The sequence below is a fragment of the Triticum aestivum genome, chromosome 5B, assembly GCF_018294505.1.
Source record: "Triticum aestivum cultivar Chinese Spring chromosome 5B, IWGSC CS RefSeq v2.1, whole genome shotgun sequence".
NCBI classification, from domain to species: domain Eukaryota; kingdom Viridiplantae; phylum Streptophyta; class Magnoliopsida; order Poales; family Poaceae; genus Triticum; species Triticum aestivum.
Genome location: NC_057807.1, coordinates 219,108,724 through 219,129,883, shown reverse-complemented (window position 1 = coordinate 219,129,883; position 21,160 = coordinate 219,108,724). Strand labels below are relative to the sequence as shown.

At 43.2% G+C, this 21,160-nt stretch overlaps 1 protein-coding gene across 2 annotated transcripts in view; it reads right to left on the bottom strand.

Moving 5' to 3' along the window:
• LOC123111075 (la-related protein 6B) overlaps positions 1-11,535 on the bottom strand; it is a 17,951-nt gene extending 6,416 nt beyond the window's left edge. Inside the window, exons 1-6 of one of the 2 annotated variants that reach the window (XM_044531754.1) lie at positions 10,937-11,535; positions 2,493-2,574; positions 1,955-2,049; positions 1,722-1,793; positions 1,490-1,569; positions 1,296-1,392 (exon numbers count right to left, since the gene is read on the bottom strand). In XM_044531754.1, the coding sequence (XP_044387689.1) occupies positions 1,296-1,392; positions 1,490-1,569; positions 1,722-1,793; positions 1,955-2,049; positions 2,493-2,574; positions 10,937-11,329 (819 nt within the window). In that variant the 5' untranslated portion in view covers positions 11,330-11,535. The remainder of the gene's footprint in view (positions 1-1,295; positions 1,393-1,489; positions 1,570-1,721; positions 1,794-1,954; positions 2,050-2,492; positions 2,575-10,936) is intronic. The other variant, XM_044531753.1, reaches the window with a different exon arrangement.
• Positions 11,536-21,160: the final 9,625 nt, after the last annotated feature.

Genomic DNA, 21,160 nt, shown 5'->3' with positions numbered 1-21,160 from the left:
GTAAGTGAGCAACCCGCGGGGTAAAATGCAACCCTAGCTTTCCAGCCTCCTGGGACCAGGCTAACCCGCCGCCACCGCTAACCCGCCGCCGCCGCCAGCGGTGGTCAGGAGCATTCTGCTCCTCTACCTCCGTTGGTTCTAAACCTCCCCTGGATCTGCCCCTCTGCTGCTGTGCTCCTCCCTTGCTGTCCTCCACTGCTGCTGTGCTCCTTCCCATGCTGTCCTCCTCTGCTGCTGTGCTCCTCCCTTGCTGTCCTCCACTGCTGCTGTGCTCCTTCCCATGCTGTCCTCCTCTGCTGCTGTGTTCCTCTCCCTTATTATATTGTACTCCCTCCGCCCCAAAATAAGTGTTTCAACTATACACTTATTTTAAGACGAAGGGCGTACAATATAATAAGGGAGACAACTGAAACCGGCCTTAGTAATTGAGTACTGTAAGTTGAGTACTATAGTACCATGTCGACTAGTCCAGCAGTAGTCTAGAGTAGCCACGATTAGTCTATGAGTCTCAACCTCAGCTCGACTCGCAATTCTTGTGTTGAAGACTGCTGAAACCGGCCTTAGTACTTCAGACAAGAACTGAAGATACTTACACAAAAAGTTGCTACTTTATTGTGTTATCATTTCAAGGACCGTGCTTGTTGTGCATCAATTATATTTTGTTTATTCCCTAGATGCATTCCTGCTTTGTTTTATCAAAGGGGTAAGCATTCTGAGAGTTCTGGGGTGTTATATTCATGGTAACAAAGGTGTTAGTAGGGGTTGCATAAAAAATAGCACCAGAAGATTCATAACCAATTCTCAAAATGATTGCAATGATCATGTTAGTACTAACACAGTTTTTACTGTGGAGACAGCAATCCTCAAAACCTTTAATAAGCTCCCTGCCAACTAGGAGACATGATCCAGTAACTATTGTGCTCCACAGATCCACAAGGCAAGTTCAGGACTTCAGGTCACACTAATTTTTGGACAGTAGGCCCATCTACAGAGCAAAATGGTTGCAATGAGCAATGTTGAGAGCTTTGCGACATTCCCAAAACATAGGCACATCCATCTGTTACACGATTTGGAGCCAATGCAAAAAAGGTTAGAACAGTCCTAGATGCAAGGGCCAAATCTCCATCCTAATGTACACTTGAGTGTTAATTATTTGGTATTAAATCAGGACCTGAAGTTATAGAACAGAAATGAAGACCAAAGCTTATGCATTAGGAATAAAATCATAAGAACCTGCAAGGTAATAATGCTCGATTCCCCACAACATTATTAAGAAGCACTGAAATCACGATTACCTTGTTGGCAAACAGCATATCTAGCTTGGCAGATCTATTAGTAGCAGGACCAGGACCATTTGGAGTCTGAGGATAGCAAGTACGAATTGTTCTCACACTGAAACATGAAAATTTTGCATAGTACATATGTTAGTATTTCTATTGTTCTTTTTCAGGGTGCGGGGATGGGGGTTGCATGTTGTAATGACACATACCTGCCAACAGCTGAAAAGATCTTCATAAGATTCTGGTAAGAAGGATCACCAGGAAGATTTTCTGCCACTACAATTCGGGACTACAAGAGAGAGTGAGCCAAATGACTCGGTGTCCATTATCTAATACTCCCTCCGTTCGAAATTACTTGTCACAAAAATAAATAGAGTAATTCCAAACGGAGGGAGTATTACAAAATGGAACAACATATGATGCAGAGACATTCATGAATACCTGGAACTCCTGCATATCAGATTCAGTAAATGGATGTCGGCGTTTTACTCTTTTTCCATCACCACTTACAACCTACGATGTAAAGGTTTTAAGCAATTACATGAATGTACTATATATGCTAAGAATGTAAGTAAATAGTTGCTGATATTTTACTCCTTTCTCTAATGAAAGAGAAGACATTGCTAAAAACAACATGTATGTATCTTTGTAGAATGGGGATTGGATAAACATACAAGTTTTGACGAGGTACGGAGAGCTGCAGCAAGCATTGGGTTATTATGCACTAAAGCTTTTATTTTCTTGAAGCCAGCAATAACTGATATTGGCACTGCATTCAGTGAAAGAACATGTTACTCACCCGATCTCCCCCCCATAATGTCAGTTGGAAGATGCTAAATAACATATTCGTATGATTTGGACCAAAGATGCAAGACGCCCCTTATGACAAATTATGCTTACCAAGTAAGTTAAGCAAATGAAAAAAACATCGTTATAGTGCAGCCAATTTGAATCAGCGTATCTAACAGAAAGCATGTCTACATAGAAGAAACATGTTGACTTCTGTTTCTAGCAAAGCGAAGCAGCAGTGTTGTCCTAAATCTTCCATGAACAGATTTGAAGCAACAGACTACTGTGACTGGTGTTTCTACTCCCAATACTGTGACTGGATTTGAAGCAACAGACTACTGACACAAACACATGAACAGATCCTCTAAATATATATCCCAAGTTACCAAAAAAAGTAGATCCGGGTATAGATATTCAACTCACCATATCCCTGAGGATCCTTGCTAATAAATCTCATCAGATGTTCCGTAGTGGCCAGGTTTATATCACTGAAATAGTATTCCACCTACAATTTCAAACTATGAAGGTTTAGTGGGCAACCAATAATAACTGGGAAACAAAACACCAAGAGGACACTACCATTTGATGGCTACCCTTGTGTTCTTGAGTAAATTAAATTAAACTACCACATTTGGGGCTTGGTTAACGGAATACCACTTTTGAGAATTTTTTTTATCAAAAAACTAGCAGTTCAGGGGCAGAGCATTGTGAATCACACTGGTAATCGTCTAATGACACGTTGACAAAAGTTTCTGATTGGTGCGGTCAGTCTATCAGTGCCAAGTTGGCAAACAAATCGCCACATGGCGGTGCCGACTCATTTCTCCTTCCCAGACCTCCCTCTCCTCTCTCCCTAGGACAGTCCGCTTCCCCACCGTCTATTAGATAATCACAACACGCACCTTGATGCGAAGCATCCCACCGACAGCACCATGGAATCACCGCCAAGCCCAAGTAAACACATGACAAGAGCACGTGCACGAGCTATCAAAACTGAGGTGACTCCACTCCTCCATGAGCTTCCTATGCATTTGAATGAGACATGGCTACTACCTCAATCTGGAACTCTCTGTGTGCTTAGGTACTATGATGATGACACAGAAGAAGTACCAAGGAAGAACCACAACCATAGAACAAGGAATTGAACAAGAAGAAGCTGAGAATCTCTGAAGAGAACCAAGATAGCTCCTACTAACCATGGAACCTTCAAGCCGCCGAACCCTGTGCACTGCGATGCAACATCTGTTAAGCCTGGAAGTACCCCGGAACCTCCTGGACCCGAAGCCTTCGGACAGCCCTAGAACCTTTGGCCTCCCTGGCGCACAGCTTTGCCCACGTTCTATTAAGCCTGGACCCTCCGGCCTGCCTGCGCGCAATGAGAAAGGCCATGTGCCCATGTACCTTTTTCCCCACCTTCTTACCTCTTCATACCTAGACTATATAAACCGTACTCCTTACATCTAGGGTTAGCAAAGGATACAATAAGAGCTTGAGAGAACTTTGCCCAACATACCCTCTCCCCATGGAAACCAAGGCCTCCCTTGTGGAGAAGACTCCATTGGAGTGATCAAGACCTCCATTGGAGAAGATTCCCAAGGTATTCAAGACCTACTCTTCCTTTGGATTTGGGGATGAACTATCCAGGTGTTATTTTCTTTTCTTTGTTTCCTTCTTGGATCTTGAGGTTCCTCTTGTATTGACTTCTGATATGAGAGCATACTTGGTAGTGGATCTTACTTGTGTGTGTTTCCCCTTGTGATTCCATTTGTTTCCCCACTTGTTGATGAGGAACACTAGATGAAAAAAATATATCGTATGTCAGATTTGTTTGGCTACTTCTAGATGCTTCCACTCTAGTGTAGTGCTTCTTTTCTTTTCTTTCTACCCTACCTGCTGTTTCTAGAGTTCTCTAGTTATAAGTAGCAGTGAGTAGAATGGTGAATCCTAAATAATGTTTTATAGAGTGTTCCAGCTATAAGTAGAAGTATGTGAAGGCTTCCCAAAGCCCTATAAATAGAGGTCCTCACCTCTACTTTGTAACCCAGACTATGTACCCACCACCTATAATAGAACTTCTTGTTCTTATCTAAGATCTTGGAGTAGATCTTGTGCCCTAGGAGTTCTGGATTGAACTCTTGCTGCCCTATCGGCCTACATTCGCTTCTAGAGCAATATCTAGCACAGCACGTTGAAGCTGTTCCTTCAACACTTGTGCTGTACACAGTGTAGCAGCAAGGTGGAGTTGCTCCTCCACAACCTTTGTGCAGCTGCAGGTGGTACCAGAGCCTCGTTGATCCATACTAGTTCTTGCTGTCCTCTTCAAGAGCAAGCTGCAGCAAGCAATGGAGCAATTGGAGAAGAGGATGATGCTGCAGAACAACAAATCAAAGAGCTGCGTGAAGATCTTAATCGGAGATTTGATCAGCTGGTTCAGATGATAAGAAAGGGTGTTTCCCCTGCTACCAATGAAGGAGATTCATCTAAAGAAGAAGATGTTCATCAAAGAAGAAGGGAGAGGTAATCTTGGAGCAAGACCGCCACAACAACGTGCTGTTCAACGTGCTTCAAGAAGGCCAATTTATGTTCAAACTTCTGAAGGTGAAGAATATGATGAAGCCCTTGAAGAAGCTGATCTCTATGCATATCGGAGAGTACCCAACCTTACATATGAAGGGATACATACAAGGTGAAAGCTGAGATCCCAACTTTTAATGGAAATATTGATATTGAAGGGTGCCTTGATTGGTTATATGAAGTGGAGACTTTCTTTGAGGTCATGGAGGTTCCGGAAGATCGTAGAGTTCCTTTGGTCGCATACAAGCTGAAAGGAGGAGCCGATGCATGGTGGCACCGCGTTCAAGAAGAGCGCAGGCTGAGAGGAGAACCTCGTGTGAGAACTTGGCGGCAAATGAAAAGTCTTTTGAAGGGGAGATTTTTACCCGCTGATTATGAACAGATCCTATTTATCCAATTCCAAAATTGTGCCCAAGGAAATAGGACCGTTTCAGATTACACAGAGGAGTTTCTAAGGCTGCAAGTGAGGTGCAACTGCCGAAACTGAAGATCAACAAGTTGCAAGGTACATCAATGGTCTCAATGATGCTATTCAAGATCGATTGGTGATGCAAAAAACTGGTCCATTGATCAAGCACAAGCTCTAGCATTGAAGGCCGAGTGGTTTGTGAGAGCAAGAAAGACAACTAAGGCTCCATATCCTCATACCGAAGGTTTGTCTAGGGATCACACTAATAGAGCGGAAGAAAAGACCGCTCCACCAAAGGCAAAATAACCCATCCCGAAGCAAACTAGAGGCAAGGGTAAGGCAAATGAAGGACCAAAGTGCTATAAACGTGGTAAAGAGGGACACATATCCAGTGGCTGTCTGCTAAGAAAAATTGTCAACAGTCAACACAACTATCCATGATGGTGAAGACAATGAGGAAGAATACGAATCTGAAGATGTAGAGGGACAAGAGGTTTGCCAAGAAGAAGGTGAAGAGGTGGTGTGTGTGATTAAGCGTCTCCTATGTTCTACACCACACAGCCTGACGACACACAATGGAAGAAATTATTTGAGAGCAAATGCACGGTGAATGGCAAGGTATGCAAGTTAGCGATTGATAGTTGCAGTTGCGAAAATCTGATCTCCCAGAATTTGGTGAACCACTTAAAACTTGAAACCCATGATCATCCAAATCCCTACACTATTGGATGGATCAAAAAAGGAGTGAATATGAGGATCACCAAACAATGCAACCTGCCACTTTCTTTGGGCAAACATTATCGCTCAAATGTGTTGTGTGACGTGGTTGATATGGATGCCAACCATGTTCTTCTTGGAAGACCTTGGCAATTTGATGTGGATACTACACACAAGGGCGGGGAAAATTCTTACTCTTTCATTTGAAACAAGAGAAAGATCATTATTCTACCAAATAAAACTGATGGTAATATCTCTAAGGAGGAGGGGGAAAGTATGTTAACTATCTCCCACACCTCTAATGAGTTTATCGAAGACTTGAAGGAGGCAGATTTGTGTGCTGCACTTACAGTAAAAGGAGAAGAGCACCCGGTTGTTGAAATTCCAGCAAAGGTACGTGGATTATTGGCAGAATTTCAGAACATACTTGGAGAACCACAAGGCCTGCCACCGATGAGAGGAATTCAACATAGAATTGACTTAATTCCGGGAGCAAGTCTTCCTAATCTTCCACACTATCGAATGAGCCCAAAGGAGCATGATATATTGAAGGAGAAAGTGGAGAAATTGCTACAAAAGGGGCACATTCGAGAAAGTATTTGCCCATGTGCTGTACCAGCCCTGCCCATGCCAAAGAAAGATTGATGTTTGTGCATGTGTACGGACAGTAGAGCCATTAACAAGATCACCATAAGTATAGATTCCCTATTCCCCGTCTGGATGATATGTTGGATCAGCTTAGTGAAGCAAGAGTATTCACAAAGCTAGATTTAAGAAGTGGTTATCATCAAATCCGTATCAGACCTGGGGATGAATGGAAAACCGCCTTCAAGACAAAGGAAGGGTTGTTTGAATGGCTAGTAATGCCATTTGGACTCTCAAATGCACCAAGTACCTTGATCACATTCGGAAGGTGCTAGAAGTACTAAGGGAAAATGAGCTCTACGTCAACTTGAAGAAATGTGTTTTCCTGCAAACACAACTTCTTCTCCTAGGATTCATCATAACATGTGACGGCATTCGTGTTGATGATTCTAAGGTTGAAGCAATCCGAGAATGGACAACTCCGAAGACCATTTCTGAAGTAAGAAGTTTTCATGGCCTTGCAACTTTCTATAGGCGATTTCTGAAGAATTTCAGCCCTATCATGGCACCAATTACCGAGTGTTTGAAGAAAGCGAAGTTCCAATGGACAGAAGCAGCTGAAGCTAGTTTCAATGAGATTAAACAAAAACTATCACAAGCTCCTATCTTGGTGCTACCTGATTTCAACAAGACCTTTGAGTTGGAATGTGATGCAAGTGGAGTAGGCATTGGAGCTGTCCTATCTCAAGAAAGGAAGCCCGTTGCTTTCTTTAGTGAGAAGTTAAGTGAAGCTAGGCAGAAATGGAGTACCTATCAACAAGAATTATATGTTGTTTTCAGAGCGTTGAAAACTTGGGAAGTCTATTTGCTGCCTAAAGAGTTCATTGTTTATAGCGACCTTCAATCCTTGAAGCATTTTAGAAATCAGAAGCATGTTGACCGCATGCTAGCAAGATGGGCAGCATATCCGGAGAGGTTTAACTATCTCATCGTGCATAAATCTGGGACAACTAACCGAGTGGCCGATGCTTTGAGTCGTCGTGCATGCCTCTTGACTTCTTTTGAAGCTGAACTTCCAGGCATGGATCAAATAAAGGAGTTGTATGAGGATGATGAAAACTTTGGCCATGTTTCGGTGAAGCACATCAAGGGCCAGCCATTAGGTGACGACTATTTGGTGCAGGATGGCTACCTCTTCAAAAATGATCGTTTGTGCATCCCAAGGAGTTCTCTGCGTGACAAACTAATTAGAGAACTCCATTCAAGTGATCTTAGTGGCCATGTTGGACGGGACAAGACTATCGCTAACCTGGAAGCTCGCTACTTTTGGCCACAACTAAAGAGAGATGTTGTAAAGTTTGTTCAGCGGCGCCCCATATGTCAAACCTGCAAAGGCCAAGTCCAGACCACAGGGTTATACATGCCTTTGCATGTTCCTGTTGCTCCATGGGAGGACATCTCTATGGACTTCGTCTTGGGCTTGCCAAGAACAAGACGAGGAAGTGATGCTGTCTTTGTGATCGTGGACAGATTCTCTAAGATAGCTCATTTCATCCCATGCCGCAAGACAACGGATGCTTATCATGTGGCAAATCTATTCTTTCAAGAAGTGGTCAGACTTCATGGAGTTCCAAGGTCCATCGTCTCAGACCATGATAGCAAGTTTCTTGCTGCATTTTGGCTCACGTTGTGGAAGCAATTCAACACTGAATTATAATTTTCTAGCAGTGCTCATCCACAAACAGATGGACAAATGGAAGTGGTGAACAAGTTTTTGGGTAATCTGATCCGTTGCATTTGTGGAGAAAGAAAGGGGCAATGGGATTTGGCTTTATCTCTTGCAGAGTTCTCCTACAATAACTCCAAGCATAGATCCACAGGAAGGAGCCCTTTTTCCATTGTCTACACTAAAGTTCCAACACATGTGGTGGACCTGGTGAAGCTACCATCAAGGGGAAACCCAAAATCAGCATTGTCCTTTGCCGATAATTACACCGAGTTATTTGAAGAGATTCGCGGTGCTTTGGAAGCACAAAATCAGAAATATAAACAACTTGCGGATTGCAAAAGGAGGCCAAAATCATTCCAAGTCGGTGATAAGGTGATGGTCTACCTCCAAAAAGAGAGGCTGCCTTTAGGTGTTAAAGGGAAACTTAGGCAGCGAAGGTATGGGCCCTTCTCTATCATAAGGAAGATAAATGATAATGCTTACATGATAGATCTTCCAAGCAACATGGGCATATCCAACACTTTCAATGTTGCGGACTTGACTCTCTACCATCCAGAAGAAGCGCTCTGTGAAGATAACTCGAGGGCGAGTTCCAAACAACCAGAGGAGAATGATGAGGAACACTAGATGAAAAAAAAATCGTATGTCAGATTTGTTTGGCTACTTCTAGATGCTTCCACTCTAGTGTAGTGTTTCTTTTCTTTTATTTCTACCTTACCTGCTGTTTCTAGAGTTCTCTAGTTATAAGTAGCTGTGAGTAGAATGGTGAATTCTAAATATTTTCTAGAGTGTTCCAGCTATATAAGTAGAAGTATGTGAAGGCTTCCCAAAGCCCTATAAATAGAGGTCGTCACCTCTACTTTGTAACCCAGACTATGTACCCACTACCTATAATAGAACTTGTTGTTCTTATCTAAGATCTTGGAGTAGATCTTGTGCCCTAGGAGTTCTGGATTGAACTCTTGTTGCCCTATCGGCCTACATTCGCCTCTAGAGCGATATCTAGCACAGCACGTTGAAGCTGTTCCTTCAACACTTGTGTTGTACACAGTGCAGCAGCAAGGTGGAGTTGCTCCTCCACAACCTTTGTGCTGCTTCACTTGTTCTTCGTGTTCCTCCTCGAATCCCTCTCCAATAGTGAAGGCCGGGCCACCCTAACAGCTTGCCCTCTATCATGCGGTCATCATCTCCATCAACAACCAAGGTCACCTAGGTCAATGCGCCCTAAAGCCTCCGGCCCTACCCTCAAAGCCTCTACCTCCCAGAACCTTCAGGCTTGACAGAAACTTGTGGCTACGAGTACATCACGTGGTAGTTGGCCATCTTCGCCGGCTTCGGACCTCGGACGCCTACAACAATCATGACAAGTATCTCTACATCCCCCCTGCGCGCGCACACACACACACGTCCTTTTTGACACCTTCACCAGAAGCAAGGCCGATAACCTCAGAAGTGTCTACGAGGTATACGTTTTATCCCACAACTTTACCTTCATTGCCATTAACCTCAGAAGTGTCTACGGGGGTTTGCCCTACATCAAATAACATATATTGCTATACGACCTCGATGAAAATATCTCCAGTACAACACTACACCACATAACAGCATATCTATGATAAGACTCATAAGAGATAATCAGAAAGACATAGGGCCCATATATTATGAGAATCTAAGACAAGGTAGACAAGCCCATCAAACTATGAATCAGAAACCATTCCGCACAAATGAAAAAACACCCATGGTAATAATCTCTAGATCATTATCAACCATCGCAAGTAGGTAAAGATCCCTAAGTGCATTGTGCACAAAAGATGAAAATGATGGGCATGGTCAATATTTAGCACAAAACTGGGGTTGAAAATTATAAGAAGAATTTGTTGTCTACCAACCACACCCAATGGCCTGCTTTTGTATATCTAGAGACTGGTAGAAATTAGCAAAGGGGGAAGGTTCTGGAGTTCTGCCAATATATCCCCCCGTTCCGTTCCATGAATCCAGCGTATTTTCAATGTTGGATGCCAACTGCCAACTATCTATTTTTGAAGCAAGCAAGATGAATCAATTTAATGTCTTCAAAATATCCTCACGCACCTCAACTTTGTCTACCTAAATCCCCTGGAGCTATGCAGTCTGACTATCTTTAGCAAGGTAATTATCATGTTATTGAGGTTCGCAGCACATATTGATAGCACGGAATGCAAAAAAATTATGACTGAGGTGGGTATAAACACAAACTCTAGGATAAAAGGGGTGTATGTACTTTGTTTCCTTTTTCCTACTGTCGTGTCTTCATTTTATTTTGTGCAGTAGAAATATTTTACTGCAATAACAATCAGAAAGATACAACCAATTTATTTAAAACAGTTGCCAAGAAAACAGATGGAAATGAGTAACCCAATAGTTAATAAGTACGAAAATGGAGCCAATCCAAGAAATTTGAACAGATAAGTTGATCAGAAAGGGGGCGTTTTGATGCACTGAAATGTCCCAATAAGTCAATCCCGAATCCCTACTTAATGAAGAGGAAGAGCTCCCGCTGGTTACTCGAAAAAGTCGCTCCCAGGAAAAAAAATCAGAAGGTATGTATATTACTCACCTCAGCACAATAGCATAATAGTACCATTTAATCCCCTAACCTGACCAGAACAAATCTCGAAAACTACATTATTCAGCAGGGATAACTAGACGCTAGCTGCTACTAACACATCATCATCACAACAGTTGACTGGACTAAAAACCTATCTCAGTCAAAGATATTCCACTGAGACACGATCTCCTAATAAACATCAACTCGGTCCTAATGTATGTGTTCGATCTAAATCCAATAGCATCTACCGGGCAAGAGACACCCACCTGCTTGGTGATCTTCTGCACCACCTCATCAGTAAGCCCGTCCACCGCCGGCTCAGCAACAGGTGGCGTCGCGCGCTCCATCTCCGGAGCTGGCTCCTCGGCCACAAATGCACCGCCAACCCTCACCGGCGCGAAGAACTCGAACGACGGGGGAGGCGGGGGAGCCGCAAAGAAAGCCGCGCGAGGTGGAGGCGAGGGAACCGCAAACACACGAATCACTGCCGGCGGTGGCTGTGGCGGTGGAACCACCGCCGCGACCCGCGGCACGAATTCCGGCGCCTGCGCGTTGAGGCGGCTGTTGGAGCCGCTCCTCTGGAGGCTCCCCGGTCGCTCCGGCGCCTCCACCGCGAACCACCCTGCGGCGATCTGGTCGGGCACCTCCTGCTGCGGCATCAGGGCTAGGGTTTGGACGGCGGCGGTAGTAGCACCGATAGCAACCACTACTAGCTAGAGAGCAAGAGCACAACAGTTGAAGCTTCCTCTGCTAGTAATGGCGGTGGTGCAGGCAGAGCTTGAATAGTGGCGGAGAAGGGATTTCTCAAAGTTAGGGTCCCGCTGAGGTCGGGATATATGCACGGGGCTGGCTCTCGCCGGGTTCTTCGGGGGAGAGGTGGAGACCAGTCGACTGAGGGCCTTGGGTACACCTGGCGTTGGGTGAGATGGAGTAGGAGCCGTCCGATTAGTTTCGAAATTTGTGCTGCAATATGTTGGTGTTGTGGGCGGGAACTCCTAGTCGGCGCCTTTGGCGTCGATAGGTAAATTGGCGCATGTAGGTTTCTTCGTTGAGACGGTTTCGACGCTAGCCCATTCCACTACACGCAGCACAGGAAAAATTCATTAATAGCGCAAAAAATAGCTCTCGTCAGGATTTGAACCACCCTGCGGCGATCTGGTCGGGCACCTCCTGCTACAGCATCAGGGTTAGGGTTTGAACGATGGTGGTAGTAGCACCGATAGCAACCACTACTAGCTAGAGAGCAAGAGCACAACAGTTGAAGCTTCCTCTAGTAGTAATGATGGTGATGCAGGCAGAGCTTGGATAGTGGCCAAAAAGGGGTTTCTCAAAGGTAGGGTTCCGCTGAGGTCGGGATATATGTACGGCGCTGACCCTCGCCGGGTTCTTCCGACGAAGAGGTGGAGACGAGTCAGACGACTGAGGGCCAGACTTGGGTACACCTGGCGTTTGGTGAGATAGAGTGGGAGTCATCCGATTAGCTTCGGAATTTGTGCTGCAATATGTTGGTGTTGTGGGCGGGAACCCCTAGTTGGCGCCTTCAACGCCGATTAGGTAAATTGGCGCCTGCACGTTCTTTCGTTGGGCCGATTTCGACACCGGCTCATTCCACTACATGCAGCACAGGGAGCGCAAAAAATAGCTATCGTCGGGATTTGAACTCAAACTCTCCGCCTCTGGTGCGTGTTGCCCAACCACTAGACCAAACAAGCTTTAATGAATTGTTAGGGCTCAAAATTTTTAAGAAGTAAGTATAGCAACGCTATTTACTGCATATAGAAAATAGAACAACGCGAATTTTGAAAAACAATGTGAAGAAAATTTGAAATTTCGCAGATCTCGAAACAAATCACGAATTTCAAAGAATTTTCATGAATTAGAAAAAAAAGTTCAATGGTTTCAAAAAAGTTCACAAACTTGGAAAAAGTTCATCATTTTTGAAAAAAAAAATCATCGTTATTGAAATAGATATATTCAATTTTGAAAAAGTTCATAAGTGTTGAAAAAATTCATCTATTTTGAATAAAAGTTCATCGTTCTTAAAAAAACAATTTTGGAAAAAGTTCAGCAATTTTGAAAAAAGTTCATCTATTTCCAGTTCAGGTTCATCGATTTGAATAAAAGTTCAACGTTCTTTAAATAAATACGAATAAAGTTCATGGATTTTGGAAAAAATCATTGAATTCAAAAAAGTTCATCCAATTTGAAAAAAGCTCATAGAATTTTAAGAATAGTTCATAGATTTTGAAAAAAAGTTCACTGAACTTGGAAAACAATCATCGAATTTGAAAAATGTTCATCAAAAAATTAAAAATGTTCATCGATTTGAAAAAAGGGTTCATCGGATTTTCAGAAAAGATCATCAAAATATGAAAAAAATCACCAAATTCAATGAAAAAGTTCACGAACTAAAAAACCGCGCATATAAGAAAAAGCAAAGTAAAAGAACAAGAAAAAAAGAGCCTTGATGAAGCATTTCTAATATTATATGTCGATGACATATTGTTGATTGGAAATGATATAGAATTTCTGGATAGCATAAAAGGATACTTGAATAAGAGTTTTTCAATGAAAGACCTTGGTGAAGCTGCTTACATATTGGGCATCAAGATCTATAGAGATAGATCAAGACGCTTAATTGGACTTTCAAAAAGCACATACCTTGATAAAGTTTTGAAGAAGTTCAAAATGGATCAGTCAAAGAAAGAGTTATTGCCTGTGTTACAAGGTGTGAAGTTGAGTCAGACTCAGTGCCCGACCATTGCAGAAGATAAAGAGAAAATGAAAGTCATTCCCTATGCTTCAAACATAGGTTCTATCATGCATGCAATGTTGTGTACCAGACCAGATATGTGCCTTGCTATAAGTATAGCAGGGAGGTACCAAAGTAATCCCGGAGTGGAGTACTGGACAGCGGTCAAGAACATCCTGAAATACCTGAAAAGAACTAAGGATATGTTTCTCGTTTATGGAGGTGACAAAGAGCTCGTCGTAAACGGTTACGTCGATGCAAGCTTTGACATTGCTCCGAATGACTCTAAGTCGCAATCCGGATACGTATTTTTATTGAATGGAGGAGCTGTCAGTTGGTGCAGTTCCAAGCAGAGCGTCGTGGCGGGATCTACGTGTGAAGCGGAGTAAGCAGCAAATGAAGGAGTCTGGATGAAGGAGTTCATATCCGATCTAGGTGTCATACCTAGTGCATCGAGTCCAATGAAAATCTTTTGTGACAATACTGGTGCAATTGCCTTGGGAAAGGAATCCAGATTTCACAAGAGAACCAAGCACATCAAGAGACGCTTAAATTCCATCTGTCATCGAGTGTCGGAAGGGGACATAGAGATTTGCAAGATACATACGGATCTGAATGTTGCAGACCCGTTGACTAAGCCTCTTCCACGAACAAAACATGATCAACACCAAAACTCCATGGGTGTTAGAACCATTACTTTGCAATCTAGATTATTGACTCTAGTGCAAGTAGGAGACTGAAGGAAATATGCCCTAGAGGCAATAATAAAGTTATTATTTATTTCCTTATTTCATGATAAATGTTTATTATTCATGCTAGAATTGTATTAACCGGAAACTTAATACATGTGTGAATACATAGACAAAATATAGTGTCCCTAGTATGCCTCTACTTGAGTAGCTCGTCAATCAAAGATGGTTAAGTTTCCTAACCATAGACACGTGTTGTCATTTGATGAACGGGATCACATCATTAGGAGAATGATGTGATGGACATGACCCATCCGTTAGCTTAGCATTATGATCGTTACAGTTTCATTGCTACTGCTTTCTTCATGACTTATACATGTTCCTCAGATTATGAGATTATGCAACTCCTGAATATCGGAAGAACACATTGTGTGCTATCAAACGTCACAACATAAATGGGTGATTATAAATATGCTCTATAGGTGTCTCTGAAGGTGTTTGTTGGGTTGGCATAGATCAAGATTAGGATTTGTCACTCCGAGTATCGGAGAGGTATCTCTGGGCCCTCTCGGTAATGCGCATCATAATAAGCCCTGCAAGCAATGTGACTAATGAGTTAGTTATGGAATGATGTATTATGGAACGAGAAAAGAGACTTGCCGGTAACGAGATTGAACTAGGTATGAAGATACTAACGATCGAATCTGGGGCAAGTAACATACCGATGACAAAGGGAATAATGTATGTTGTCATAACGGTTCGACCGATAAAGATCTTCGTAGAATATGTAGAAGCCAATATGGTCATCCAGGTTCCACTATTGGTTATTGACCAGTGAAGTGTCTCGATCATGTCTACATAGTTCTCGAACCCGTAGGGTCCGCACGCTTAACGTTCGTTGACGATATAGTATTATATGAGTTATGTATGTTGGTGACCGAATGTTGTTCGGAGTCCCGGATGTGATCACGGACATGATGAGGAACTCCAGAATGGTCCGAAGATAAAGATTGATATATGGGATAATAGTGTTTGGTCTCCGGAAGGGTTCCAGAATTTACCGGAAGGGGTTCCGGATGTTTCCCAAAATGTTTGGGTATGAGAACACTTTATTTGGGCCAAAAGGGAAAGCCCACAAGGTTTTTGGAAAGCGCAAAAGGAAGTTTTGCGGAGTCCAGGGGCCAGACGCCATGGTCCCTGTCTTCTGGGTCCAGACGCCGGGGGCCAGGGTCCCTATCTTCTGGGTCCAGACGCTGGGAACCCCGGCGTCTGGGTCCAGACGCCGGGAACCCTGGCGTCTGGCCCTGGAGTCCGAGAAGGACTCTTGCCTTTCGGGTGAAACCGACTTTGTGGAGGCTTTTACTCCAAGTTTCGACCCCAAGGCTCAACATATAAATAGAGGGGCAGGGCTAGCACCCAAGACACATCAAGAAACACCAAGCCATGTGCCGGCAATCCCATCCCCTCTAGTTTATCCTCCGTCATAGTTTCCGTACATGACTTCCAGAACAGGATTACCGTACCACTCTGGTGCGGATCTCACTCTGGAAGACCTACGAGGTTCGGTAGTAACTTGATCTGAAGTTTCATGATCATCATCATTAGCTTTCTCATGAATTGGTGTAGGAATCATTGGAACTGATTTCTATGATGAACTACTTTCCAATAAGGGAGAAGGTACAATTACCTCATCAAGTTCTACTTTCCTCCCACTCACTTCTTTCGAGAGAAACTCCTTCTCTAGAAAGGATCCATTCTTAGCAACAAAGATTTTGCCTTCGTATCTATGATAGAAGGTGTACCGAACAGTTTCCTTTGGGTATCCTATGAAGACGCACTTCTCCGATTTGGGTTCGAGCTTATCAGGTTGAAGCTTTTTCACATAAGCATCGCAACCCCAAACTTTAAGAAACGACAACTTTGATTTCTTGCCAAACCACAACTCATAAGGCGTCGTCTCAATGGATTTTGACGGTGCGCTATTTAAAGTGAATGTAGCCGTCTCTAAAGCATAACCCCAAAATGATAGCGGTAAATCAGTAAGAGACATCATAGATCACACCATATCCAATAAAGTACGGTTACGACGTTCGGACACACCATTTCGCTGTGGTGTTCCAGGTGGCGTAAGTTGTGAAACTATTCCACATTATTTCAAATGAAGACCAAACTCGTAACTCAAATATTCTCCTCCATGATCAGATCGTAGAAACTTTATTTTCTTGTTAGGATGATTTTCCACTTCACTCTGAAATTCTTTGAACTTTCCAAATGTTTCAGACTTATGCTTCATTAAGTAGATATAACCATATCTGCTCAAATCATCTGCGAAGGTAAGAAAATAACGATATCCACCACGAGCCTCAACACTCATTGGACCGCATACATCGGTATGCATTATTTCCAACAAGTCAGTAGCTCATTTGATTGTTCCGGAGAACAGAGTTTTAGCCATCTTGCCCATGAGGCACGGTTCGCAAGCACCAAGTGATTCATAATCAAGTGATTCCAAAAGTCCATCAGCATGGAGTTTCTTCAATATGACCTAAACGGCAGTGCCACAAATAAGTTGCACTATCATTATCAACTTTGCATCTTTTGGCTTCAATATTATGAACATGTGTATCATCATGATCGAGATTCAACAAAAATAGACCACTCAGCAAGGGTGCATGACCATAAAAGATATTACTCATATAAATGGAACAACCATTATTCTCTGATTTAAATGAATAACCGTTTCGCATTAAACAAGATCCAGATATAATGTTCATGCTCAACGCTGGCACCAAATAACAATTATTCAGGTCTAAAACTAATCCCGATGGTAGATGTAGAGGTAGCGTGCCGACCGCGATCACATTGACTTTGGAACCATTTCCCATGCGCATCGTCACCTTGTCCTTAGCCAATCTTCACTTAATCCGTAGCCCCTGTTTCAAGTTGCAAATATGAGCAACAGAACCAGTATCAAATACCCAGGCGCTACTATGAGCATTAGTATGGTAGACGTCAATAACATGTATATCAAATATACCTTTTACTTTTCCATCCTTCTTATCCGCCAAATACTTGGGGCAGTTCCGCTTCCAGTGACCAGTCCCTTTGCAGTAGAAGCACTCAGTTTCAGGCTTAGGTCCAGACTTGGATTTCTTCTCTTGAGCAGCAACCTTTTTGTCGTTCTTCTTGAAGTTCCCCTTCTTCCCTTTGCCCTTTTTCTTGAAACTAGTGGTCTTATTGACCATCAACACTTGATGCTCCTTTTTGATTTCTACCTCCACGACCTTTAGCATCAGGAAGAGCTCGGGAATAGTCTTGTTCATCCCTTGCTTATTATAGTTCATCACGAAGCCTTTATAGCTTGGTGGCAGTCATTGAAGAACTTTGTCAATGACACGATCAACTGGAAGATCAACTCCCAGCTGAGTCAAATGGTTATGGTACCCAGACATTCTGAGTATGTGTTCACTGACAGAACTATTCTCCTCCATTTTGCAGCTGTAGAACTTGTTGGAGACTTCATATCTCTCTACTCGGAAATATTAACTTCATATCTCTCTACTCGGGCATTTGTTTGAAACGTCTTTGAAGTCCCGATTCTAAGCCGTAAAGCACGACACATTGAACTATTGAGTAGTCATCAGCTTTGCTCTGCCAGACATTCTTAACGTCATCAGTAGCATCTGCGGCAAGCCTGGCACCCAGTGGTGCTTCTAGGACGTAATTCTTCTGTGTAGCAATGAGGATAATCCTCAAGTTACGGACCCAGTCCGTGTAGTTGCTGCCATCATCTTTCAACTTAGCTTTCTCTAGGAACGCATTAAAATTCAAAGGAACGATAGCACGAGCCATTGATCTACAACAACATAGATATGCAAAATACTACTAGGTACTAAGTTTATGATAAATTAAAGTTCAATTAATCAAATTACTTAAGAACTCCCACTTAGATAGACATCCCTCTAATCATCTAAGTGATCACGTGATCCAAATCAACTAAACCATGTCCGATCATCACGTGAGATGGAGTAGTTTTCGATGGGGAACATCACTATGTTGATCATATCTACTATATGATTCACGCTCGACCTTTTGGTCTCAGTGTTCCGAGGCCATATCTGCATATGCTAGGCTCGTCAAGTTTAACCCTAGTATTCTGCGTGTGCAAAACTGGCATGCACCCATTGTATGTGAATGTAGAGCTTATCACACCCGATCATCATGTGGTGTCTCGGCACGACGAACTGTAGCAACGGTGCATACTCAAGGAGAACACTTGTACCTTGAAATTTAGTAAGGGGTCATCTTATAATGCTACCGACGCTCTAAGCAAAATAAGATGCATAAAGGATAAACATCACATGCAATCAAAATATGTGACATGATATGGCCATCATCATCTTGTGCTCATGATCTCCATCACCGAATTATCGTCATGATCTCCATCGTCACCGGCGCGACACCTTGATCTCCATCGTAGAATCGTTGTCGTCTCGCCAACTATTGTTACTACGACTATCGCTGCCGCTTAGTGATAAAGTAAAACAATTACATGGCGATTGCATTGCATACAATAAAGCGACAACCATATGGCTCCTGCTAGTTGCCGATAACTCTGTTACAAAACATGATCATCTCATACAACAATTTATATCACATCATGCCTTGACCATATCACATCACAGCAAGCCCTGCAAAAAACAAGTTGGACGTCCTCTACTTCGTTGTTGCAATTTTTATGGGGCTGCTACGGCTTCTAGCAAGAACCTTTCTTACCTACGCATCAAAAAGCATAACGATTATCAAGTGTGATGTTTTAACCTTCAACAAGGACCGTCCGCAGTCAAACTCAATTAAACTAAAGTTGGAGAAACAAACACCCGCCAGCCACCTATGTGCAAAGCACGTCGGTAGAACCAGTCTCATGAACGCGGTCATGTAATGTCGGTCCGGGCCACTTCATCCAGCAATACCGCCGAATCAAAGTAAGACATTGGTGGTAAGCAGTATGACTATTATCGCCCACAACCCTTTGTGTTCTACTCGTGCATATAACATCTACGCATAGACCTGGCTCGGATGCCACTGTTGGGGAACATAGGATGCAATTTCAAAAAAATTCCTACGATCACGCAAGATCTATCTAGGAGATGCATAGCAACGAGAGGGGGAGTGTATCTTCGTACCCTTGAAAATTGCAAAGAGGAAGCATTTATCAACGCGGTTGATGTAGTCGTGCACCTTCACGATCCGTCCCGATCAAGTACCGAACGTACGGCACCTCCGCGTTCAGCACATGTTCAGCTCGATGACGTCCTCGCCTTCTTGATCCAGCAAGACGGGCGAAGTAATAGATGAGTTCTGACAGCACGACGAACATGGTGACGGTGTTGGTGAAGAACAATCTCCGTAGGGCTTTGCCTAAGCACTACAGAAACTATGACGGAGGATAAACTAGAGGGGATGGGGATTGCCAGCACACGACTTGGTGTTTCCTGATATGTCTTGGGTGCTAGCCCTGCCCCTCTATTTATATGTTGAGCCTTGGGGTCGAAACTTGGAGTAAAAGCCTCCACAAAGTCGGTTTCACCCGAAAGGCAAGAGTCCTTCTCGGACTCCAGGGCCAGACACCAGGGTTCCTGGCGTCTGGACCCAGATGCCAGGGACCCTGGCGTCTGGCCCCTGGACTCTGCAAAACTTCCTTTTGCGCTTTCCAAAAACCTCGTGGGCTTTCCCTCTTGGTCCAAATAAAGTGTTCTTGTACCCAAATATTTCGGGAAACATCCGGAACCCCTTCCGGTGAATTTCGGAACCCTTCCGAAGACCAAACACTATTATCCCATATATCAATCTTTATCTTCAGACCATTCTGGAGTTTCTTATCATGCCCGTGATCACATCCGGGACTCCAAACAACATTCGGTCACCAACATACATAACTCATATAATACTATATCGTCAATGAATGTTAAGCGTGCGGACTCTACGGGTTCGAGAACTATGTAGACATGACCGAGACACCTCTCTGGTCAATAACCAATAGCGAAACCTGGATGCCTATATTGGCTCCTACATATTCTACGAAGATCTTTATCGGTCGAACCGTTATAACAACATACATTATTCCCTTTGTCATCGGTATGTTACTTGCCCGAGATTCGATCGTCGGTATCTTCATACCTAGTTCAATCTCGTTACCGGCAAGTCTCTTTACTTGTTCCATAATACATCATCCTGTAACTAACTCATTAGTCACATTGCTTGCAAGGCTTATTATGATATGCATTACCGAGAGGGCCCAGAGATACCTCTTTGATATTCGGAGTGACAAATCCTAATCTCAATCTATGCCAACCCAACAAACACCTTCGGAGACACCTGTAGAGCATCTTTATAGTCACCTATTTATGTTGTGGCGTTTGATAGCACACAAGGTGTTCTTCCGGTATTCAGGAGTTGCATAATCTCATAGTCTGAGGAACATGTATAAGTCATGAAGAAAGCAGTAGCAATGAAACTATAACAATCATAATGCTAAGCTAACGGATGGGTCATGTCCATCACATCATTCTCCTAATGATGTGATCTCGTTCATCAAATGACAACACGTGTCTATGGTTAGGAAACTTAACCATCTTTGATTAACGAGCCAGTCAAGTAGAGGCATACTAGGGACACTGTATTTTGTCTATGTATTCACACATGTATTAAGTTTCCAGTTAATACAATTCTAGCATGAATAATAAACATTTATCATGAAATAAGGAAATAAATAATAACTTTATTATTGCCTCTAGGGCATATTTCCTTTAGGAGGGCGCGCTCCCCATCCTCGTGGGCCCCTCATGGCTCCCCCGACCTAGTTCCTTCGCCTATATATACTCTTATACTCTCAAAACATCCAAGAGAGCCACAAAACCACTTTTCCACCGCCTCAACCTTCTGTACCTGTGAGATCCCATCTAGGGACCTTTTCTTGCGTCCTACCGGAGGGGGATTCGATCACGGAGGGCTTCTACATCAACACCATTACCTCTCCGATGAAGCGT